This window comes from Hypanus sabinus, chromosome 26, assembly GCF_030144855.1.
Source record: "Hypanus sabinus isolate sHypSab1 chromosome 26, sHypSab1.hap1, whole genome shotgun sequence".
Classification (NCBI taxonomy): domain Eukaryota; kingdom Metazoa; phylum Chordata; class Chondrichthyes; order Myliobatiformes; family Dasyatidae; genus Hypanus; species Hypanus sabinus.
The window spans coordinates 30,343,689-30,364,592 of record NC_082731.1 but is presented as its reverse complement, the minus strand read 5'-3'; the positions used below and the strand labels follow the sequence as shown (position 1 = coordinate 30,364,592).

Genomic DNA, 20,904 nt, shown 5'->3' with positions numbered 1-20,904 from the left:
CTGGGAAGGAGGAGAGGAGGGAGAGGTGGCAGGGGGCAAGAGGAGTCAGCACACTGCCACACTTCTCCCAGGTTACCCCTCGGTCAATCCCCGACCCCGTCACCCCGGGTGGAGACGATGACCATCACCCCTGTCCAGACTCCTGTCCCCCTCCTCCCACCCACGTCACCTTCCACAACTCCCTATCCTCCCCCACCTCCCCCCGCCGGGCCTACCTTCCTTTGCATTTTCTCCATCGCCCTCCAGACTCCCGTCCCCTTCCTCCCACCCACGTCACCTTCCACAACTCCCTATCCTCCCCCACCTCCCCCCGCCGGGCCTACCTTCCTCTGCACGGCCTCCGTCACCCTCCAGTCTCCCGTCCCCCTCCTCCCACCCACGTCACCTTCCACAACTCCCTATCCTCCCCCCGCCGGGCCTACCTTCCTCTGCACGGCCTCCGTCACCCTCCTGTCGGCCTCCAGACTCCCGTCCCCCTCCTCCCACCCACGTCACCTTCCACAATTCCCTATCCTCCCCCCGCCGGGCCTACCTTCCTCTGCACGGCCTCCGTCACCCTCCAGACTCCCGTCCCCCTCCTCCCACCCACGTCACCTTCCACAACTCCCCCACCTCCCCCCGCCGGGCCTACCTTCCTCTGCACGGCCTCCGTCACCCTCCATCGCCCTCCAGACTCCCGTCCCCTTCCTCCAACCCACGTCACCTTCCACAACTCCCCACCTCCCCCCGCTGGGCCTACCTTCCTCTGCATGGCCTCCGTTGCCCTCCGGTAGGCCTCCAGCTTCTGGCTTCGCTCCTTCCTCTGGGTCTCCTGCTGCTCGGCCGAGCTCTTCACTTTCACCCGTCCGTGCTGTGGGCCAGGGAGGGGGCGGTGAGACACACACCCCCCACCCTGGGGAGTGGGGGGAACAACGCCACAGCTACCAATCCCACCCCGCCCCACCCACGCGGGGACAGGCGCACGTACGGGCAAGCAGAGAGTCACAGACAGGGGCGTGCCACCCCGCCATCTTCCTCACGCACACTCCCTCGGACAGTCATTAATGCACAGGCATACCCACACAACAAGCATGGATCGTGTGGACAGTCAGAGGCTAACACGAGAGTGCTTGGAAATAGGTACAAGGGGGAGGAGAGAGGTACAGTTTTCCACACAGAGAGTGGTGAGTGTGTGGAATGTACTGCCAGCGAAGGTGGTGGAGGCGGATACAACAGGGTCTTTTAAAAGACCCTTAAATAGATACACAGAGCTTAGAAAAATAGAGGGCTATGCAGTAGGGAAATTCTATGCGGTTTCGAGAGTAGGTTCAACCAACACACACAAAATGCTGGTGGAACACAGCAGGCCAGGCAGCATCTATAAGGAGAAGCACTGTTGACTTTTCAGGCTGAGACCCTTCATCACGATTAACTGAAAGAAAAGATAGTAAGAGATTTGAAAGTGGAAGGGGGAGGGGGAGATCTGAAATGATAGGAGAAGACCGGAGGGGGTGGGGTGAAGCTGAGAGCTGGAAAGGTGATTGGTGAAAGTGATACAGAGCTGGAGAAGGGAAAGGATCATGGGACGGGAGGCCTCAGGAGAAAGAAAGGGGGGGAGAGTACCAGAGGGAGATGGAGAACAGGCAAAGAGTGATTGTGAGTGGGACAGAGAGAGAGAAAAAGGGGAGGAATAATAAATAAGGGATGGGGTAAGAAGGGGAGAGGGGCATTAACAGAAGTTTGAGAAATCAATGTTCATGCCATCAGGTTGGAGGCTACCCAGCCGGTATATAATGTGTTGTTCCTCCAACCTGAGTGTGGCTTCATCTTGACAGTAGAGGAGGCCATGGACAGACATATCAGAATGGGAATGGGACGTGGAATTAAAATGTGTGGCCACTGGGAGATCCTGCTTTCTCTGGCGGACCGAGCGTAGGTGTTCAGTGAAACGGTCTCCCAGTCTGCATAGAGTAGGTTACCCACAACATTGTGGGCCAAATGGCCTGTAATGTGTTGTAGATTTCTATGTTCTATATACATGCCAGAGAGTAGTGGTGTGCCTCAGGGATCTGTACTGGGTCCAATGTTGTTTGTCATATACATTAATGATCTGGATGATGGGGTGTAAATTGGATTAGTACGTATGCAGATGATACTCAGATAGGTGGCGTTGTGGATAATGAAGTAGGTTTTCAGAGCTTGCAGAGAGATTTAGGCCAGTTAGAAGAGTGGGCTGAAAGATGGCAGATGGAGTTTAATGCTGATAAGTGTGAGGTGCTACATTTTGGTAGGAATAATCCAAATAGGACATATGGTAAATGGTAGGGCATTGAGGAATGCAGTAGAATAGAGTGATCTAGGAATAATGATGCATAGTTCCCTGAAGGTGGAATCTCATGTGGATAGGGTGGTGAAGAAAGCTTTTGGTATGCTGTCCTTTATAAATCAGAGCATTGAGTATAGAAGTTGGGATGTAATGTTAAAATTGTACAAGGCATTGGTGAGGCCAAATTTGGAGTATTGTGTACAGTTCTGGTCATCGAATTATAGGAAAGATGTCAACAAAATAGAGAGAGTACAGAGGAGATTTACTAGAATGTCACCTGGGTTTCAGCACCTAAGTTACAGAGAAAGGTTGAACAAGTTAGGTCTTTATTCTTTGGAGCGTAGAAGGTTGACAGGGGATTTGATAGAGGTATTTAAAATTATGAGGGGGATAGATAGAGTTGACGTAGATAGGCTTTTTCCATTGAGAGTACGGGAGATTCAAACAAGTGGACATGAGTTGAGAGTTAGGGGGCAAAAGTTTAGGGGTAACACGAGGGGGAACTTCTTTACTCAGAGAGTGGTAACTGTGTGGAACGAGCTTCCAGTAGAAGTGGTAGAGGCAGGTTTGATATTGTCATTTAAAAAAAATTGGATAGGTATATGGACAGGAAAGGAATGGAGGGTTATGGGCTCTGAGTGCAGGTGGGTGGGACTAGGTGAGAGTAAGCGTTCGGCACGGGCTAGAAGGGCCGAGATGGCCTGTTTCCGTGCTGTAGTTGTTATATGTGCAAACACAGGCACAGATTCTGTCACTCAGTCACACACTCTCTCCCTCAATCGCGCACACAGCGACAGACGGAGAGGGGGTGCGGGTGTAAGGCGAGCCAGCAGCGACCCCCACCAACACAAGCAAAGCGAATCAGTCACAGACCCCCCCCCCCCCCGCCACCCCGTCCTCTGTCCCATGATCAGAATCCAGCCAAGAGAGGTGGTCAGGGGCGAGAGAGAGCAGCCAGCTTGACGTACACGTCAGGAACCGTCCCACTCCCTCCCTCCCACAGCCCACCCCACCCTAGGGTGCAAGTACCCAGAGTGAGCAGACTTACAAGAGCCCCCCAGGGCAGGTCTGACAGCTTAAAGGTTGACTGTGGGAGGTCGGTCAGGGCAGGAGCCACAGGAACAAAGAAAGAGGGGGAGGGGTGAATCACTGCCGGGACACCCCCTCCCCCAACACCTCCTCTCCATCACCCCCCCCCCACCCACCACTCACTTCCGGGGCGGCTGCAGGAGGGGCGGTGATGTGTGGGGAGAAGAGCGGGTGGGAGTTGAGGAGCAGGGAGGAGGCAGTCGAAGGGAGGAAGTGAAGGGGTCGGAGGGGGTGCAAAGCGTGAGGGAAGGAGGGGTAGTGACGGTGATGGGGGGGGGCGAAGCGAGGAGGAAGGGAGGGAGGGGGCGGGGGGACGAGATCGACTCCACAAGCACCACGTGCAGCAGGAGGCTGACTAGCGAGACTCACCATAGCGACAGGAGACCGGCGGAGGAGAAGGCACTGGCTCTGCAGGAGAGAGAGGGAGAGGGACACCTCAGAATCCATCACCATCGCTCTCGACCCCTCGCCCTCCTCCTCCCGCACCCTCCCCTTGGCTCCAGGCCTAGCTGACAGGGAGGCAGAAGACAGCGGTATCCCAGCTGGGGAGTCTAGTCCACAAGATACCGCAGCAGAATTAAGCCATTTGGCCCATCCAGTCTGCTCCGCCATTTCATCATGGCCGACCCATTTTTCCTCTCAGCCCCAGTCTTCTTTTTCTCCCCATATCCCTCCATGTCCCGGCCAATCAAGAACCTATCAACCTCTGCCTTAAATATACATGAAGACGCATCCTCCACAGCAACTAACTCCACAGATTCACTCATGGTCGCCTCATTACAGGAAGGACGTGGAAGAGGGTGCAGAGGAGATTCACTCAGATGCTGCCTGGGTCAGAGGAAAGGTGGAGCGAGCCAGGGCTTTCCTCCTTGAAGGCTAGGAGGAGAGAGGTGCCTCGATGGAGGTGCAGGATGTGATGAGACTTAGATCGAGTGAACAGCCAGAGACTTTTTCCCAGGGCAGAAATGGCCACCATGAGGGGTCATAGTTTTAATTGGAGGAAAGTACAGGGGGACGTGGGAGGCAAGGGTTTATTTTACACCAGTGGTTCCCAACCTTGTTTTGGCCATGCCCCACCTAATCACCTCTAAAATCCTGATGCCCCCTGTGGTGATATATAATTCTTATTATTCAAAAAGTGAACTCCTATTCACCTGGAGGAAGCCTAAAAGACCATTAACTTGGTTTAAACAAGCTTCCAAAGAACATGGCATTCATGAAAGAGAAAAATAAAAGAACCAAAGGACTGTTAAAGTTCTGAGGAAGAAATTACTAAGAAATTGTAAAAAAAAGAACATTAAGTGATATTAAAATAATAATAATAATTAATAAATAAAACAATGCCGATTCGTTTCTACAGCATACAAAGACAGATACACCGTTTAAAAGAGATGACGCAATGTACACACCTTCACATGGTAGTAATGATGGTGATACACTATATATACAGTACATACGCAATTACACATGTACATACACACAAGTATTTTTATGTATGCATGCTGTCTATACACATATGTATTAACTCGCACACACACTTATACTCACACAGACTTACTAGAAAAAATTCACTGTTAATAACTCATTCTCAAATTGCCCCCTTTAAAAATCAAATTACCCCCCTGTGGGGCGTATGCCCCAAGTTGGGAACCACTATTTTACACAGAGAGGTGGGCGCACGGAACATCCTGACGTGCGTGGTGGTACGAGGGAGATTTACGAAACTCTTGAATAGGTGATAGAAAAATGGAGGGTTAATGTAAGAAAGAAGGGTTAAATTGATCTTGGGAGTAGGATAAAAGGTGGGTATGATGTTGAAGGCTGAAGGGCCTGTGAAACGTCATAGCGGTCCCGGGGATCGGTGCTGGGAGCTCTCTGCCCTCTGCTGACATTAACAGCTGGGACGTGAGCGATTACCAAGTCGGTGGTGCTGCAGATGGTCAGAAAGTTTGCCCAAGGACACGGTAAGATGCAGACTGGGGCACATCTGGACTAGGGCCAGGTGAGGTCAGACAGGGCAAAGACCCTTGGATTCTCTCTCCACTTACCTCAGTTATTATCAAATTTTGTATACATTATACAAGCTTGAGATTAGTCTCCTTACAGGCAGCCACAAAACAAAGACACCCCAACAGAACCTGTAAAAGGCCGAACACCCAACGGGCAGAGAGAGAAAAAAGAAATTGGCCAAACAATAACAATAAACAAAGAGCACTCAGAACAAAAGTGAGCCCTCAGACACCAGGCCCACAGCCTCAGTTCAGCACATTAAACATCACTGAGCCGTCAGACACTAGGCCTGGACTAGGCCCACAGCCTCAGCCTGAGTTCAGCAGAGAGCGGAGCAAACGTCGCGGAACGGCGAGTGGAAGCGGACTAACCCTCGCCTCCAGTCCCAAAATCCTACCATCTCGATCCATCTGGCCCCGTGTTAAAATCATCCAAACATCAGGCCTATGACCCGGGCCCCGTCACATCGACATGCTCTGGGCCTGAACCCCTCCGCCATGTTCTGGCCCAAACCCAAAAACAACCAGCAAAGAACCCTCTCCCCACCCCCGCACCACCTCCACCCAGCCAAATTGGGCAGAAGATAAAAAACCCAAAAAGCACATACAACCAGCCTCAAAAACTTCTACCCCCCCATTATAAGAGTATTAAATAGTTCCCTAGTACGATAAGATGGACTCTTGGCCTAACAATCTACCTTCTTGTGGCCTTGCACCATGGTGTCCGCCTGCACTGCCCTCTCTCTGTAACTGGAACACTCGACTCTGCGCTCTGCTATTGCTTTAACTTGTGCTCCCTCACTGTAAGGCCAGTAAGCAAGACAAACCTGTCACTGTTTGTGACGATAATGAACCAATTTACCAATTCACGGCAAGTGGGAGCCCGGTAAAGAATACTGATTTGCGGAGGGGTCTTGGGCTCCACCCACAGCTCCCACACCACAGCTTCCAACCATCAGGCTCCTGAACCAGAGGGGGGTAACTTCACTGACCTGATTCCACAACCTACAAACTCACTTCCATTGACTCTGCAGCTCATGTTCTCAGTATTAATTATTCATTATCTGTCTTCGTACTTGTGCAATTTGTCATCGTTCGCCCGGCTCTGTCTGCGCGTTAACTTCTTGTCGATTCGATCGTGCTTCTTCCTTTTCGCCGTGAGCTCCCGCCAGAAGACGGGCCGCGGGGTAGCAAATGTACGTTGAGCTTTGCGAGCGGCCGCGCAGTTAGGTTGGGCGGTAAGGAAGGCACCTGGCGCACTGGCATACTTTCCTCCCTGCATCCTGAGCGTTTGTCTAACTTCCTGGATCACCGGGGTGGGGGGGGGGGGGTTACACTTGGATACCGCAGCATTCCCGGCCACCATGCGATGTGGCAGAGCTGCAGAGGTGCCCCGGGATGTCGCCTGACTTCAGTTGGCAGATCCATTTCCCTCCCAACCCCGTCCTCCTGCTCTCAGCCCCTCATCTTTCACAGCCTGGCTTATCAAGAACCTATCAGCCTCCGCCTCAGACCACCCCCCAGCTGAGGAGCACAGAGCAACACGATACAGCAGCAGGCCTTTCGGCCCATCACTAGAATACACTCCAATGTACCCTTCCTGCCGCAAAAGACTTGCACCCCTCCATTTCTTACTCTAGCCTCGCAAACACCTCCACTGTGGCTGCCTGCACTACTGCCCCCGGCCTCCAGGCGCCCAGCAATGCCCGCGTAAAACAAAACCCTTTGACCTTCTCCCCTCTCGCTCGAAATTCCTGCCCACGGATTAGTCATTTCCACCCTGGGAAAAAGGAGGGGTTGTCCAATCTGTATCTTTTGTAATATCAGGTGTCCTCTCCGCCTTCACCGCTCCAGAGAAAGGCAGCCTTGTTTGTCCTAATAGTTCAGAGTCTCTAATCCAGGCAGCAACCTGGTGAAGCTCTCTGCCCCTTATCCAAACTCAGCCCCCTCTCCAAACTCCGCCCCCTCTCCAAAACTCCGCCCCATCTCCAACCTCCGCTCCCCTCTCCAAACCTCCGCCCCATCTCCAACCTCCGCTCCCCTCTCCAAACCTCCGCCCCATCTCCAACCTCCGCTCCCCTCTCCAAACTCCGCCCACCTCTCCAAACCTCCGCCCATCTCTCCAAACCGCCGCCCCCCTCTCCAAACCTCCGCTCCCCACTCCAAACTCCGCCCCCTCTCCAAAACTCCGCCCCATCTCCAACTTCCGCTCCCCTCTCCAAACCTCCGCCCCATCTCCAACCTCCGCTCCCCTCTCCAAACCTCCGCCCCATCTCCAACCTCCGCTCCCCTCTCCAAACCTCCGCCCCATCTCCAACCTCCGCTCCCCTCTCCAAACCTCCGCCCCATCTCCAACCTCCGCTCCCCTCTCCAAACTCCGCCCACCTCTCCAAACCTCCGCCCATCTCTCCAAACCTCCGCCCCCTCTCCAAACCTCCGCTCCCCACTCCAAACTCCGCTCGCCTCTCCAAACCTCCGCTCCCCACTCCAAACTCCGCCCACCTCTCCAAACCTCCGCTCCCCTCTCCAAACATCCGCTCCCCTCTCCAAACATCCGCCCCCCTCTCCAAACCTCCGCTTCCCTCTCCAAACTCCGCTCCCCTCTCCAAACTCCGCTCCCCTCTCCAAACTCCGCTCCCCACTCCAAACCTCCGCACCCTCTCCAAACTCCGCTCCCCTCTCCAAACCTCCGCCCCCTCTCCAAACCTCCGCCCCCTCTCCAAACCTCCGCTCCCCTCGCCAAACTCCGCTCCCCTCTCCAAACCTCCGCTCCCCTCTCCAAACTCCGCTCCCCTCTCCAAACTCCGCTCCCCTCGCCAAACTCCGCTCCCCTCTCCAAACCTCTGCTCCCCTCTCCAAACCTCCGCTCCCCTCTCCAAACTCTGCTCCCCTCTCCAAACTCCGTCCCCTCTCCAAACTCCGCCCCATCTCCAAACTCCGCTCCCCTCTCCAAACTCCGCCCCCTCACCAAACCTCCACTCCCCTCTCCAAACTCCGCCCCTCTCCAAACCTCCGCTCCCCTCTCCAAAACTCCGCTCCCCTCTCCTAACTCCGCTCCCCTCTCCAAACTCCGCCCCCACTCCAAACCTCCGCTCCCCTCAGCAAACCTCCGCTCCCCTCTCCAAACTCCGCTCCCCTCTCCAAACCTCCGCTCCCCTCTCCAAACTCCGCTCCCCTCTCCAAACCTCCGCTCCCCTCTCCAAACTCAGCCCCCCTCCAAACTCCGCCCCCACTCCAAACCTCCGCTCCCCTCTCCAAACTCCGCTCCCCTCGCCAAACTCCGCTCCCCTCGCCAAACTCCGCTCCCCTCTCCAAACTCCGCCCCCCTCCTGTGACTGAATGCAACACTCTGACCGCAGCCCCAACGCCAGTAAGACCCCAGAATTCGTCGTGGACTTCAGGAAGGGTAAGACGAGGGAACTCACCAGTCCTCACGGAGGGATCTGGAGTGGAGAAAGTGTCCCTGGGTGTCAATATCGCCGAGGATCTAACCTGGTGCCAACAGCTGTAAAGAAGGCGAGACAGCAGCTATCTTCACTAGGAGTTTGGGGGGGTTCAATTGGTCACCTGAGACACTGAAAGACTTGTACAGACGTACGGTGGAGAGCATTCCGACAGGCTGCACCATTGTCCGGCACAGGATGAAAATAAGCTGTAGAAAGTTGCAAACTCATCTCCATCACGGGCACCAGCCTGCGCAGTGTCCAGCACATCTTCAAGGAGCGGTTCCTCAAAAAGGCAGCGTCCATAGTTAAGGACCCCCACCACCCAGGTAAGGCCTTGTTCTCACTGTTACCATCAGGGAGGAGGTAGAGAACCGTGAAGGCAAACACTCAGCGATTCAGGAACAGCTTCTTCCCCTCTGCCATCAGGTTTCTGAATGGACATTGAACCCATAAACACTACCAATTATTTTATTAAATTTCTATTTCTATTTATTTTATAAATTTTCTATTTATATATACACACACACACACACCCCTAATGCCCTTCCCTTTGACAACATCGGTGGTGTGGAGAGGGGAGACTTGCAGCTTGGGCAATTGCCAGTCTTCCATAAAAAAAACCCTGCCCAGGCCTGCGCCCTGGAAACTTCCCAAGGTGCAAATCCATGGTCTATCGAGACTAACGGAGGCCTACACACACACACACGCACCTGCACACACGCACACGCACGCACCTGCACACACACGCACACACACGCACGCACCTGCACACGCACGCACGCACACACACGCACACACACGCACGCACCTGCACACGCACGCACGCACACACTCACACACACGCACGCACCTGCACACGCACGCACGCACACACTCACACACACGCACGCACCTGCACACGCACGCACGCACACACACGCACACACACGCACGCACCTGCACACACACGCACGCGCGCGCACACACACACACACACACACACACACCTTACTGTGATTCACTGTGCTTATGAGTACACACTGCACTGTACTGCAGCCACATAACAATGATACAGGCCAGTGATATTAAACCTGTTCTGATTCCGACCAGGATTTATAGAGCTGTCGAACGTGGCCTCAGGATTTTAATGCTGAGTTCCCTGATGAAGACAAGTGCGATGGATGCCGACTTACACCGCCCAATCACCGTGCAGACGCAGAGACCAAAGTCCCTTGTGCTCCACTGCTCCTGAGGGGATCAGCTCTATTCGTCACGCGGTATATCGAACAGAGTCAATGCGCTAACGAGCGGCACAGCCTGAGGAAGTGTGGGGCAGCCCGGAAGAGTCGCCATGCTTACGGCCCCACTTTGTTAACCGACGCCCCCAGGAAAACCCCACGTCTCATGGGGAGACGGTGGTGGAATTGAACCCGGGTCGCTGGTCTTTTAAAGTGCTGAACCACTTTAAAACCATCACGCCACTGGGCAGGAAAATTAATGAGGGTGGGCGGGCAGGCTCACGGTCAGAGTGACGCTTCACAGCGCCCGCGAGTCTGCCGCCAACCGCAAGGAGTTTGTACGTTCTGTGTAGTTTCCCCCACATGCCCTGGTTTCCCCCCACAGTCCAAGGGCGTGCCGGTCGGAGGTAACTGGTCATTGGGCGTGTCCCTAACCAAACAAACAACCATATAAATGTCCCTTCCATTTAATGTATGACACTCGGATTGGCTAAGTTACCGAGAGGGGGGAGAGGCGAGATTGCTGGGGCCTTGACCAAGGCTGTTGCACCCCCTCTGGCCACGGGCAAGGTCCGAGAGGGTCGGACAGTGGCCGATGTCAATCCTCCTTCTGAAAAGGACAGCAGGGACAAACAAGGAAGATGATAAGCTGGTGAGCCTAATGTCAGGGAAGTTGCCAGAGAGCCTTCGGATCTAACGCGCATCTGGAAAAGTCAGGACTCTTGGGGTGGGGTGTCCAGCCGGTCAAGGCTTTGCCCAGTGGAAGGTCACACCCCTACAAGCTTGAAGAAGTGGTTGTCGCAGGTCGGGCAGTGGAGATCGTCCCTGACCAGGAAGATAAAGGCACTCTGGATCCGTGGAAGTCTGGTAGTCAGGATTTTAAACTGGCTTGCCCATAGAAGACAAGTGTAGTGGTTCAAAGTAAACTTTTTTATCTAAGTACGTACAGTTTGTGGTACCATATACAACCCTGAGTTTCATTTTTCTTGTGGGCATACTCGAAAAATCCATAATAGAATAATAATAATAAAATTAAGGAAAGACCGCACCAACCAGCGTGCAAAAGACAACAAACCGTGCAAGTACAAGAGAAAACAAAGAAATAATAATGAATAAATAAATAAATAGTGAGATCATGAGATGAGGAGTCCTTGAAAGTGAGTCCATTGGCTCTGGGAACAGTTCAGTGATGGGGCGAGTGAGGTTGAGTGAATTTATTCCTTTCGGTTCAAGAGCCTGATGGTTGAACTGTTCCTGAACCTGGTGGTGTAGGTCCTGAGGCTCCTGTACCTCCTTCCTGATGGCTGAGGGGTAGTAACTGTCCCTGAACCTGGTGGTGTAGGTCCTGAGGCTCCTGTACCTCCTTCCTGATGGCTGAGGGGTAGTAACTGTCCCTGAACCTGGTGGTGTCAGTCCTGAGGCTCCTGTACCTCCTTCCTGATGGCTGAGGGGTAGTAACTGTCCCTGAACCTGGTGGTGTAGGTCCTGAGGCTCCTGTACCTCCTTCCTGATGGCTGAGGGGTAGTAACTGTCCCTGAACCTGGTGGTGTCAGTCCTGAGGCTCCTGTACCTCCTTCCTGATGGCTGAGGGGTAGTAACTGTCCCTGAACCTGGTGGTGTGGGTCCTGAGGCTCCTGTACCTCCTTCCTGATGGCTGAGGGGTAGTAACTGTCCCTGAACCTGGTGGTGTGGGTCCTGAGGCTCCTGTACCTCCTTCCTGATGAAGCAGCGAGAAGCGAGCACGTCCTGGGTGGTGGGGGTCTCTGATGATGGATACTGCTTGCGTTTTACGTCATTTCATGTAGATGGGCTCATTGGTGGAGAGGGCTTTACCTGTGATGTACTGGGCCATATCTTCTACTTTTTGTAGAGTTTTCTGTTCAAAGGCATTGGTGTTTCCATACTGGCCTGTGATGCAGCCAGTCTATATACTCTCCACCATATACCTATATAAGTCTGTCAAAGTTTTAGATGCGATATAAAATTTCTGCAAACTCCTAAGTAAGCAGAGGCACTGCCATGCTTTCTTCATAATTGCACTTACATGCTGGGCCCAGGGCAGGTCCTTTTGTGGGGTGGGGGGGGGGGGGGGAGGGAGTAGGGAGGGGTATTTAAATTCTGGCTGGACCAGTGGTGTTCCACAGGGATCGGTACTGGGTCCTGTTGTGAGACACACTCGGAGGCAACTTTATTAGGTATTTCCGGTTCCTAAAGGGCCCACTGAGTGTAGCGTAATGACTTGGAGGAAAATGTGGGTATGTGGATTTACTATGTTTGCAGACAGCACAAAGCCAGTTTGTGAGGAAGATAGCCAAAGAATAACAGGATATAGATCAGTTGTCATTATGGGCAGAGAGATAATAGATGGAGTTTAATCTGGGCAAGTGTTGCACACCGGGAGCATGGAAATATTTCTGTAACCATGAACTATGAATGTATAACTTCATAGTCATACGTAATGTAACAAAATGGAAGCTGTGTCATCCCAGAGTGCTTTGCTGGTTTGAATGGAAGCTTGTAGGGAACTGTGTGTGTTTTATGGTGGGGGGGGAGGAAAACAGGACACAGCTGTCATGGGGAAGAAGCCTCTGAAGATAAATGGACTGATTGAAGAATAGATAACAGGAACCAGAGACATTGGACAAATTCCATTATAGAATGGAACAACCTGATAAAGGATCTCGTGCTTTCCCGCTGTAAGTGACAAATGAACTCTTCTTGGGCTTCCAGCCGGGTCCAGGTGTCGATTATAATCGATGTTTCAATGAAAAACTGCCATCTTCATCAGGGATGTTGCCTGTCTAGTCTGGTGGTATTTCTACGCCCATAGTACAGCCTTTCTGATTAATTAGTCCTCATCCAATCAAGTTTCCAATCTCCCCCCTTGTTTACAATTGAATTCCAGTTCTTACTTGGAGTGAGGCCTTCGTCTTTGTTAAAATTCTTCTCCTCCAGTTTTATTTCTATAGCTTCCTTTATCAGGTGGTCCCAAAAGCCTTTGGCACAGGGCAGTAATTTTGTGCCGTCAAACGGGATTTGGGACCGCCTGCTGAGAAAGTCATTGAAATAAGACTAGAGGAAAAGAATTTTAACAAAGAAGAAGGTGGGGCTCCCATACTGTTAAAGGTCTAGATGGGTTAGAGTTTGTGAAATGTGTTCAGGAAAGTTTTCTAAATCAATATATAGATGTCCCAACTAGGGAGGATGCACTATTAGATCTCTTATTAGGAAACAAGGTAGGACAGGTGATGGAAGTGTGTGTAGGGGAACACTTCGGTTCCAGTGATCATAACACCATTAGTTTCAACTTGATTGTGGATAAAGATAGATCTGGTCCTCGGGTTGAGGTTCTAAACTGGAAAAAGGCCAAATTTGAAGAAATGAGGAGGGATCTAAAAAGTGTGGATTGGGACAGGTTGTTCTCTGGTAAGGACGTCGTTGGTAAGTGGGAGGCCTTCAAACGAGAAATTTTGAGAGTGCAGAGTTTGTATGTTCCTGTCAGGATTAAAGGCAAAGTGAATAAGGATAAGGAACCTTGGTTCTCAAGGGATATTGGAAATCTGATAAAGAAGAAGAGAGAGATGTATAACATGTATAGGGAACTGGGAGGAAATAAGATGTTTGAGGAATATAAAAAGAGTAAGAAAATACTTAAGAAAGAAATCAGGAGGGCTAAAAGAAGACACGAGGTTGCTTTGGCAGTCAGGGTGAAGGTTAATCCAAAGAGCTTCTACAGGAATGTTAAGAGCAAAAGGATAGTAAGGGATAAAATTGGTCCTCCTGAAGATCAGAGTGGTCGGCTATGTATGGAATCAAAAGAACTGGGAGAGATATTAAATGGGTTTTTTGCATCTGTATTTACTAAGGAAACTGGAATGGAGTCTATGGAAACAAGGCAAACAAATAGGGAGGTCATGGAACTTATACAGATTAAAGGAGGAGGTGCTTGATGTCTTGAGGCAAATCAGGGTAGATAAATCCCCAGGACCTGACAGGGTATTCCCTCGGACCTCGAGGGAGACTAGTGTTGAAATTGCAGGGGCCCTGGCAGAAATATTTAAAATATCGATATCCATGGGTCAGGTGCCGGAGGATTGGAGGACAGCTCATGTAGTTCCGTTGTTTAAAAAAGGCTCAGAAAGTAAGCCGGGAAATTATAGGCCGTTAAGTTTGACATCGGTTGTGGGTAAATTATTGAAAGGAATACTAAGAGATAGGATACACAAGTATTTGGATAGGTAGGGACTTATTAGAAACAGTCAGCATGGCTTTGTGCGTGGTAGGTCATGTTTAACCAATCTATTCGAGTTTTTCATGGAAGTTACCAGGAAAGTGGATGAAGGGAAGGCAGTGGATGTTGTCTACATGGATTTCAGTACGGCATTTGGCAGCGTCCCGCATGGGAGGTTAGTTAGGAAGATTCAGTCACTAGGTATACATGGTGAGGTAGTAAGTTGGATTAGACATTGGCTCAATGGGAGAAGTCAGAGAGTGTTAGTGAAGGATTGCTTCTCTGATTGGAGGCCTGTGACTAGTGGTGTGCCACAGGGATCAGTGCTGGGTCCATTGTTATTTGTCATCTACGTTTGTATATCAATGATCTGGATGATAATGTGGTAAATTGGATCAGCAAATTTGCAGATGATACAAAGACTGGAGGTGTAGTGGACAGTGAGGAAAGTTTTCAAAGCTTGCAGGGGGATTTGGACCAGCTGGAAAAATGGGCTGAAAAATGGCAGATGGAGTTTAATACAGACAAGTGTGAGGTATTGCACTTCAGAAGGACAAACCAAGGTAGAACATACAAGGTAAATGGTAGGGCACTGAGGGGTGCAGTAGAACAGAGGGATTTAGGAATACAGATACAAAATTCCCTAGAAGTGGCATCACAGGTAGGTAGGGTAGTAAAGAGAGCTTTTGGTACACTAGCCTTTATAAATCAAAGTATTGAGTATAAGAGTTGGAATGTTATGGTGAGGTTGTATAAGGCATTGGTGAGGCTGAATTTGGAGTATTGTGTGCAGTTTTGGTCACCTAATTACAGGAAGGATATTAATAAGGTTGAAAGAGTGCAGAGAAGGTTTACAAGGATGTTGCCGGGACTTGAGAAACTGAGTTACAGAGAAAGGTTGAATAGGTTAGGACTTTATTCCCTGGAGCGTAGAAGAATGAGGGGTGATTTGATAGAGGTATATAAAATTATGGTGGGTATAGATAGAGTGAATGCAAGCAGGCTTTTTCCACTGAGGCCAGGGGAGAAAAAAACCCAGAAGTCATGGGTTAAGGGTGAAGGGGGAAAAGTTTAAAGGGAACATTGGGGAGGGGGCTGAGTATAAGGCCACTGAGTATAAAAGTTGGGAATTCAGGCTGCAGCTGGACGAAGTTTGGTTGTGTAGCGTTGGTTGCTCCATTACAGGAAGGGTGCGGTGGTTTGGAGAGGCTGCAGAAGGATGCTGCCTGGATTAAGAGAGTAGCAGCCACAAGGGCAGATTGGACAAACTGGGGTTGTTTCCTCTGGAGCAGGGGAGGAGAAGATTATGAGGGGCATACCACCCCTAAGCGGCCCATTGATGTTAACAATCTCGCCCCTCACTTTCAACCTCTGCCCCCTCGTATTTGACACTCCCAACGTGAGGGAAGAGACTGCCTGCCCGATGAAGACTGGAAGGAAGGGGATTGTTTTCCCAGGAGCGCCGGGCGTCTGACGGGGATTCCCGAAAGAAGCCTATGAGATTGTTAGAGGCACCGATAGGGCGGATCTGTAGGCATATCTAAAGCTAAAGCGTCTAGGAAAGCTGAGAGTGCAGAGGCTGGAATCTGGGTCAGAGGAACCCAGACGGACGCAAGTGAAGGGTCTCGACCCGAAACATCAACTATCCATCTCCCCCCCCCCCCCCACACGTGTGCCGTCTGACCCCCTGAGTTCCCCCTGCAGCTTGTGTATTGCTCCGGAATCCGAACTCCACAGTCTTCCGGGAATACTCAGCAGGTCAGGCAGCATCTGTGGGGAGAATGGGGAATCCATTCTCCACACCCCTCTCCCTCCCATTCCCCCCTTCTCCCTTCCCCGACGCCCTCCCTCTTACCTTGGATCCCTTTCCTGGTGATGTAGGCCGTCTGTATCCCTTTCCCCGTGACGTGGACCGTCTGTATCCCTTTCCCCGTGACGTAGACCGACTGTATCCCTTTCCCGGTGACGTAAACCGACTGTATCCCTTTCCCGGTGACGTATCTCTCCCTCCGACCGGTTCCAGGACCGGCCTTCCGACTCTGCCACCATCAGCCTGGCGGTTGAGGAAGCGGGGGGAACACGGAAACTCTGCGCCTCGCCCCCACCGCTCCCACTCCCCCTCCCGCCCACAGCCAGCACCTGCCCGAGATGAATGGCCGGAACCTGCCGTGCACCAACCTGATCCTCTCCCCTCAGCCTTGCTCCGCGCGGAGGAGGCAAAAACTATCCAAACTCTCCCACCTCCCGCCCGGCGACGAGTGGCACAGCCCAAGTTAAAGGGGATGTCCAGGCTGTGAGGCTCATTAAAGGGGATGTGTTAACAAAGTTTTATTTATCGGCATATAACAAATTAAAATGCGAAGGAAGAAAGAGACTCGGAGCTAGAATCAGGTTTAATATCACCGGAATTTGTGAAATCTGAGGCATCAGTACAATGCTATACATAGTCAAAATTATAAATTACAATAATACACACACATTAGAATTAGGTTTAATACCACCAGCATATGCCATGAAATTTGTTGTTTTGCGACAGCAATACATTGCAATACGTAATAGAAAAAAGTATATATATGTATATTTATATATATATTTATATAGATATATATATAGTTAACTAAATTAAGTAGTGCAAGAATAGAAAAAGAAAAGTAGATTGGAAGAGTTCATGGGTTCAATGTCCATCCAGAAACCGGATGGCAAAGGGGAAGAAGCTGTTCCTGAATTGCAAAGTGTGTGCCTTCAGGTTCCTGTACCTCCTTCCTGATGGTAACAGTGAGAACAAGGCATCGCCTAGGGGTGATGCTGCCTTTGTGAAGATATCCCGGGTATTACGGAAGCTCATGCCCACGATGGAGCTGACCAAGTTTACAACTCTCTGCAGCTTACTTTGATGCTGTACACCCTCACACCAGACAGTGATACAGCTGGTTAGAATACAGTACATCTGTGTAAATTTAAGAGTGTCTTTGGTGACATATCAAATCTCCTCAAAGACTCCTAATGAAATATGGCTGCTGTCGTGCCTGCTTTGCTGCTGTGTCAATATGTTGGGTCCAGGATAGATATTGACACCAAATAACTTCTACATCTGGTCCCGCTATGAGGACTGATCCCTTGTCGTACCCTCTCTGAAGCCCACAATTGGCTCTGACGTTGAGTTGATACACCACTCAACCAGCTGAGACATCTCACTCCTGTACGCCCTCTCGTCACCACCTGAAATTCAGCCAACATTGGTTGCATCATCAGTAAATTTATAGATGGCAGTTGAGCTTCTGCCTAGACACACTGTCGTGGTTGTGAACAGAGTAGAGCAGTGGGCTAAGCACACATCCCCGAGGTGCACCAGTGTTGATCGTCAGTGCGGTGGAGATGCTGTTTCCAGGGTATCCAGTTGCAGAGGCCCAGGTTCTGGAGCTTTTCGATCAGAACTGTAGCGAACTGTAGTCAGCATCCAGACACGGGTATTAGTATTGTCCAGGTCACATGAGGAGCAGATCTTTTGTGGTGACGGTCAAATTGCAGCCGGTCCTGGTCCTTGCTGAGGCAGGAGTTGATTCCAGCCACGACTAATCTTTCAAAGCATTTCATCACCGTGGACGTGAGTGTGATTGGATGATAGTCGTTAAGACGGCTCACCCTGCTCTTCATGGGCACTAGTATATTAACTAAAAAGAGGGAAGAAAAGAAATTCATGAGGTAGTGTCTGTGGGTTCGTGGCACAGGAGAAGAAGCTGTTCCTGATATGCTGAATCCATCTCTTCAGGCTCCCTGTTTGTCTCCTCGATGACAGCAATAGACAGGGGACATGGATGGGGAACCTTAATGATGGAACCAGGGACTTCAACGTAACTGATCTGTAAGTACCGACACACTCCCCGGGACCCTCTCCCTCTCTGCACATTAGGTATTGATCTTTTTACAATTGGGTTCTTTCAGGTTTCTTGTTTGGTGGCTGACTGTAAGCAGAAGAATCTCAAGATTGCACAACTTACACAGACTTTGATAATAAAAATGTACTTTCAACTTTGAACTTTTGAACTTTGTTAATTTATGTCTTTGAACCTGGAACACTGAACATACGGCACAGTCCAGGCCCTTAAGCCTACGACGTTGTGCCGACCCTGAAACCAAGATCAATGCTTCCCTCTCACATCTTCCTTTCACCCATCTGCCTATCTAAATGCCCCTACTGTATTCACTTCTACCACAACCCTAGTACTGTGTATTTGTAAATGCACAATGTACTGTGCATTTGCCACTCACTGTGTCAAAAAAAATCTCCCTTTGACACCCCTCCATATCTTTGCACAATCACTTTAAAACTACGCCGTCTCGTATGAGCATTCGGCTCTCAATGTCCAGCCCTACGTCCCGTCGTGCGAGGTGAATCCCCGGGACCTGACAGAGTATTCCCTCAGTCCTTGAAGGAGACAAGTGTTGAAATTGCAGGGGCCCTGGCAGATATATTTAAAATGTCGGTCTCTACAGGTGAGGTGCCGGAGGATTGGAGGACAGCTCAAGTTCTTCCATTGTTTAAAACTGCTCAAAAAGTAATCTGGGAAATTATAAACCATTACGTTTGATGTCGGTAGTAGGTAAATTATTGGAAGGAGTACTAAGAGATAGGATCGACAAGTATTTGGATAGACAGGGACTTATTAGGGAGAGTCAACATGGCTTTGTGCATGGTAGGTCATGCTTAACAATTTTATTAGAGTTTTTCGAGGAGGTTACCAGGAAAATGGATGAAGGGAAGGCAGTGGATGTTGTCTACATGGATTTCAGTACGGCATTTGGCAGGGTTCCGCATGGGAGGTTAGTTAGGAAGATTCAGTCACTAGGTATACATGGTGAGGTAGTAAATTGTATTAGACATTGGCTCAATGGGAGAAGTCAGAGGGTGTTCGTTGAGGATTGCTTCTCTGAGTGGAGGCCAATGACTAGTGGTGTGCCACAGGGATCAGTGCTGGGTCCATTGTTATTTGTCATCTATGTTTGTATATCAATGATCTGGATGATAATGTGGTAAATTGGATCAGCAAGTTTGACTGGAGGTGTAGTGGACAGTGAGGAAGGTTTTTAAAGCTTGCAGGGGGATTTGGACCAGCTGGAAAAATTGGCTGCAAAATAGCAGATGGAGTTTAATACAGACAAGTGTGAGGTATTGCACTGTGGAAGGAAAAACCAAGGTAGAACATTTAAGGTAAACGGTAGGGCACTGAGGAGTGCAGTAGAACAGAGGGATCTGGGAACACAGATACAAAATTCCCTAAAAGAGGCTTCACAGGTAGATAGGGTAGTAAAGAGAGCTTTTGGTACATTGGCCTTTACAAATCAAAGTATTGAGTATAAGAGTTGGAATGTTATGGTGAGGTTGTATAAAGCATTGGTGAGGCTGAATTTGGAGTATTGTGTGCAGTTTTGGTCACCGAATTACAGGAAGGATATTAATAAGGTTGAAAGAGTGCAGAGAAGGTTTACAAGGATGTTGCCGGGACTTGAGAAACTGAGTTACAGAGAAAGGTTGAATAGGTTAGGACTTTATTCCCTGGAGCGTAGAAGAATGAGGGGAGTCTTGATAGAGGTATGTATAATTATGATGGGTATAGATAGTGAATGCAAGCAGGCTTTTTCCACTGAGGCTAGGGGAGAAAAAAACCAGAGGACATGGGTTAAGGGGGAAAAGTTTAAAGGGAACATTGTGGGGGGCTTCTTCACACAGAGAGTGGTGGGAGTGTGGAATGAGCTGCCAGATGAAGTGGTAAATGCGGGCTCACTTTTAACATTTAAGAAAAACTTGGACAGGTATATGGATGAGAGGTGTATGGAGGGGCGTGGTCCAGGTGCAGGTCAGTGGGACTGGGCAAAAAAATGGATCGGCACAGCCAAGAGGCCTGTTTCTGTGCTGTAATGTTCAGTGGTTCTGTGGGCAAGGCCGGTCAGTAGGGCTCTGGTCAAGCTGCCTCAGCCATTCCCCTGTGCAGTGGATACAATGGATTGCAGAGCGTTGATGATCTCCAGCTTCAGAGGACGATGGAGATGGAAGGCCATTGACGGCCACTGCTCCATGCTCCACTGGGAGCTAAGCGCCCAAGTAATACGTAGGTGTTAACCATTTCTGCCCTTCCCCCGTCTATCTATGCTTCTTAAACACCTCTATCAAGTCACTTCTCACCCTCCTTTCCTCCAAAGAGAAAAGTCCTCACTCTCTGAAACATTCCTCTCGAATCCAGGCAGCATCCTCTGCACTCTTGCCAAAGACTCATCGTCCTTCCTATGATGAAGCGACCAGAACTGTGCACGATGCTCCCGTGTGCCTGTGACGCTGTTGCAAGTATTTCATTGCGTCTGGTTATACACGGTCTTGTGCGCACCACCCGTCAAGCGAACAACGATTCCTCGGGGGGCACCTTCCAGAAAGCCAATCACTTCCGACCTTTCACTTTTTTTTAATGTTAACTTTGATTTTGAAACTGTTGGTGCCAGTGACTTGCAGTCTGTAGTTGGATCGAGTGGGCTAGGACTCTGCTGTCCCCGGAGAAAGAGAAATGTGAGCACACCCTACCATGAGGAAAAGCTCAGAGGCAAGATGAGGGAGCCA

At 50.3% G+C, this 20,904-nt stretch overlaps 1 protein-coding gene across 1 annotated transcript in view; it reads right to left on the bottom strand.

The window, feature by feature from the left end:
• Nucleotides 1-6,137, bottom strand: part of rabggta (Rab geranylgeranyltransferase subunit alpha) — a 29,941-nt gene extending 23,804 nt beyond the window's left edge. Inside the window, exons 1-4 of the mRNA XM_059951293.1 lie at nucleotides 6,102-6,137; nucleotides 3,764-3,802; nucleotides 3,354-3,392; nucleotides 613-850 (exon numbers count right to left, since the gene is read on the bottom strand). Of these exons, the coding sequence (XP_059807276.1) occupies nucleotides 613-850; nucleotides 3,354-3,392; nucleotides 3,764-3,802; nucleotides 6,102-6,122 (337 nt within the window). The 5' untranslated portion in view covers nucleotides 6,123-6,137. The remainder of the gene's footprint in view (nucleotides 1-612; nucleotides 851-3,353; nucleotides 3,393-3,763; nucleotides 3,803-6,101) is intronic.
• Between the last annotated feature and the right edge of the window lie 14,767 nt (nucleotides 6,138-20,904).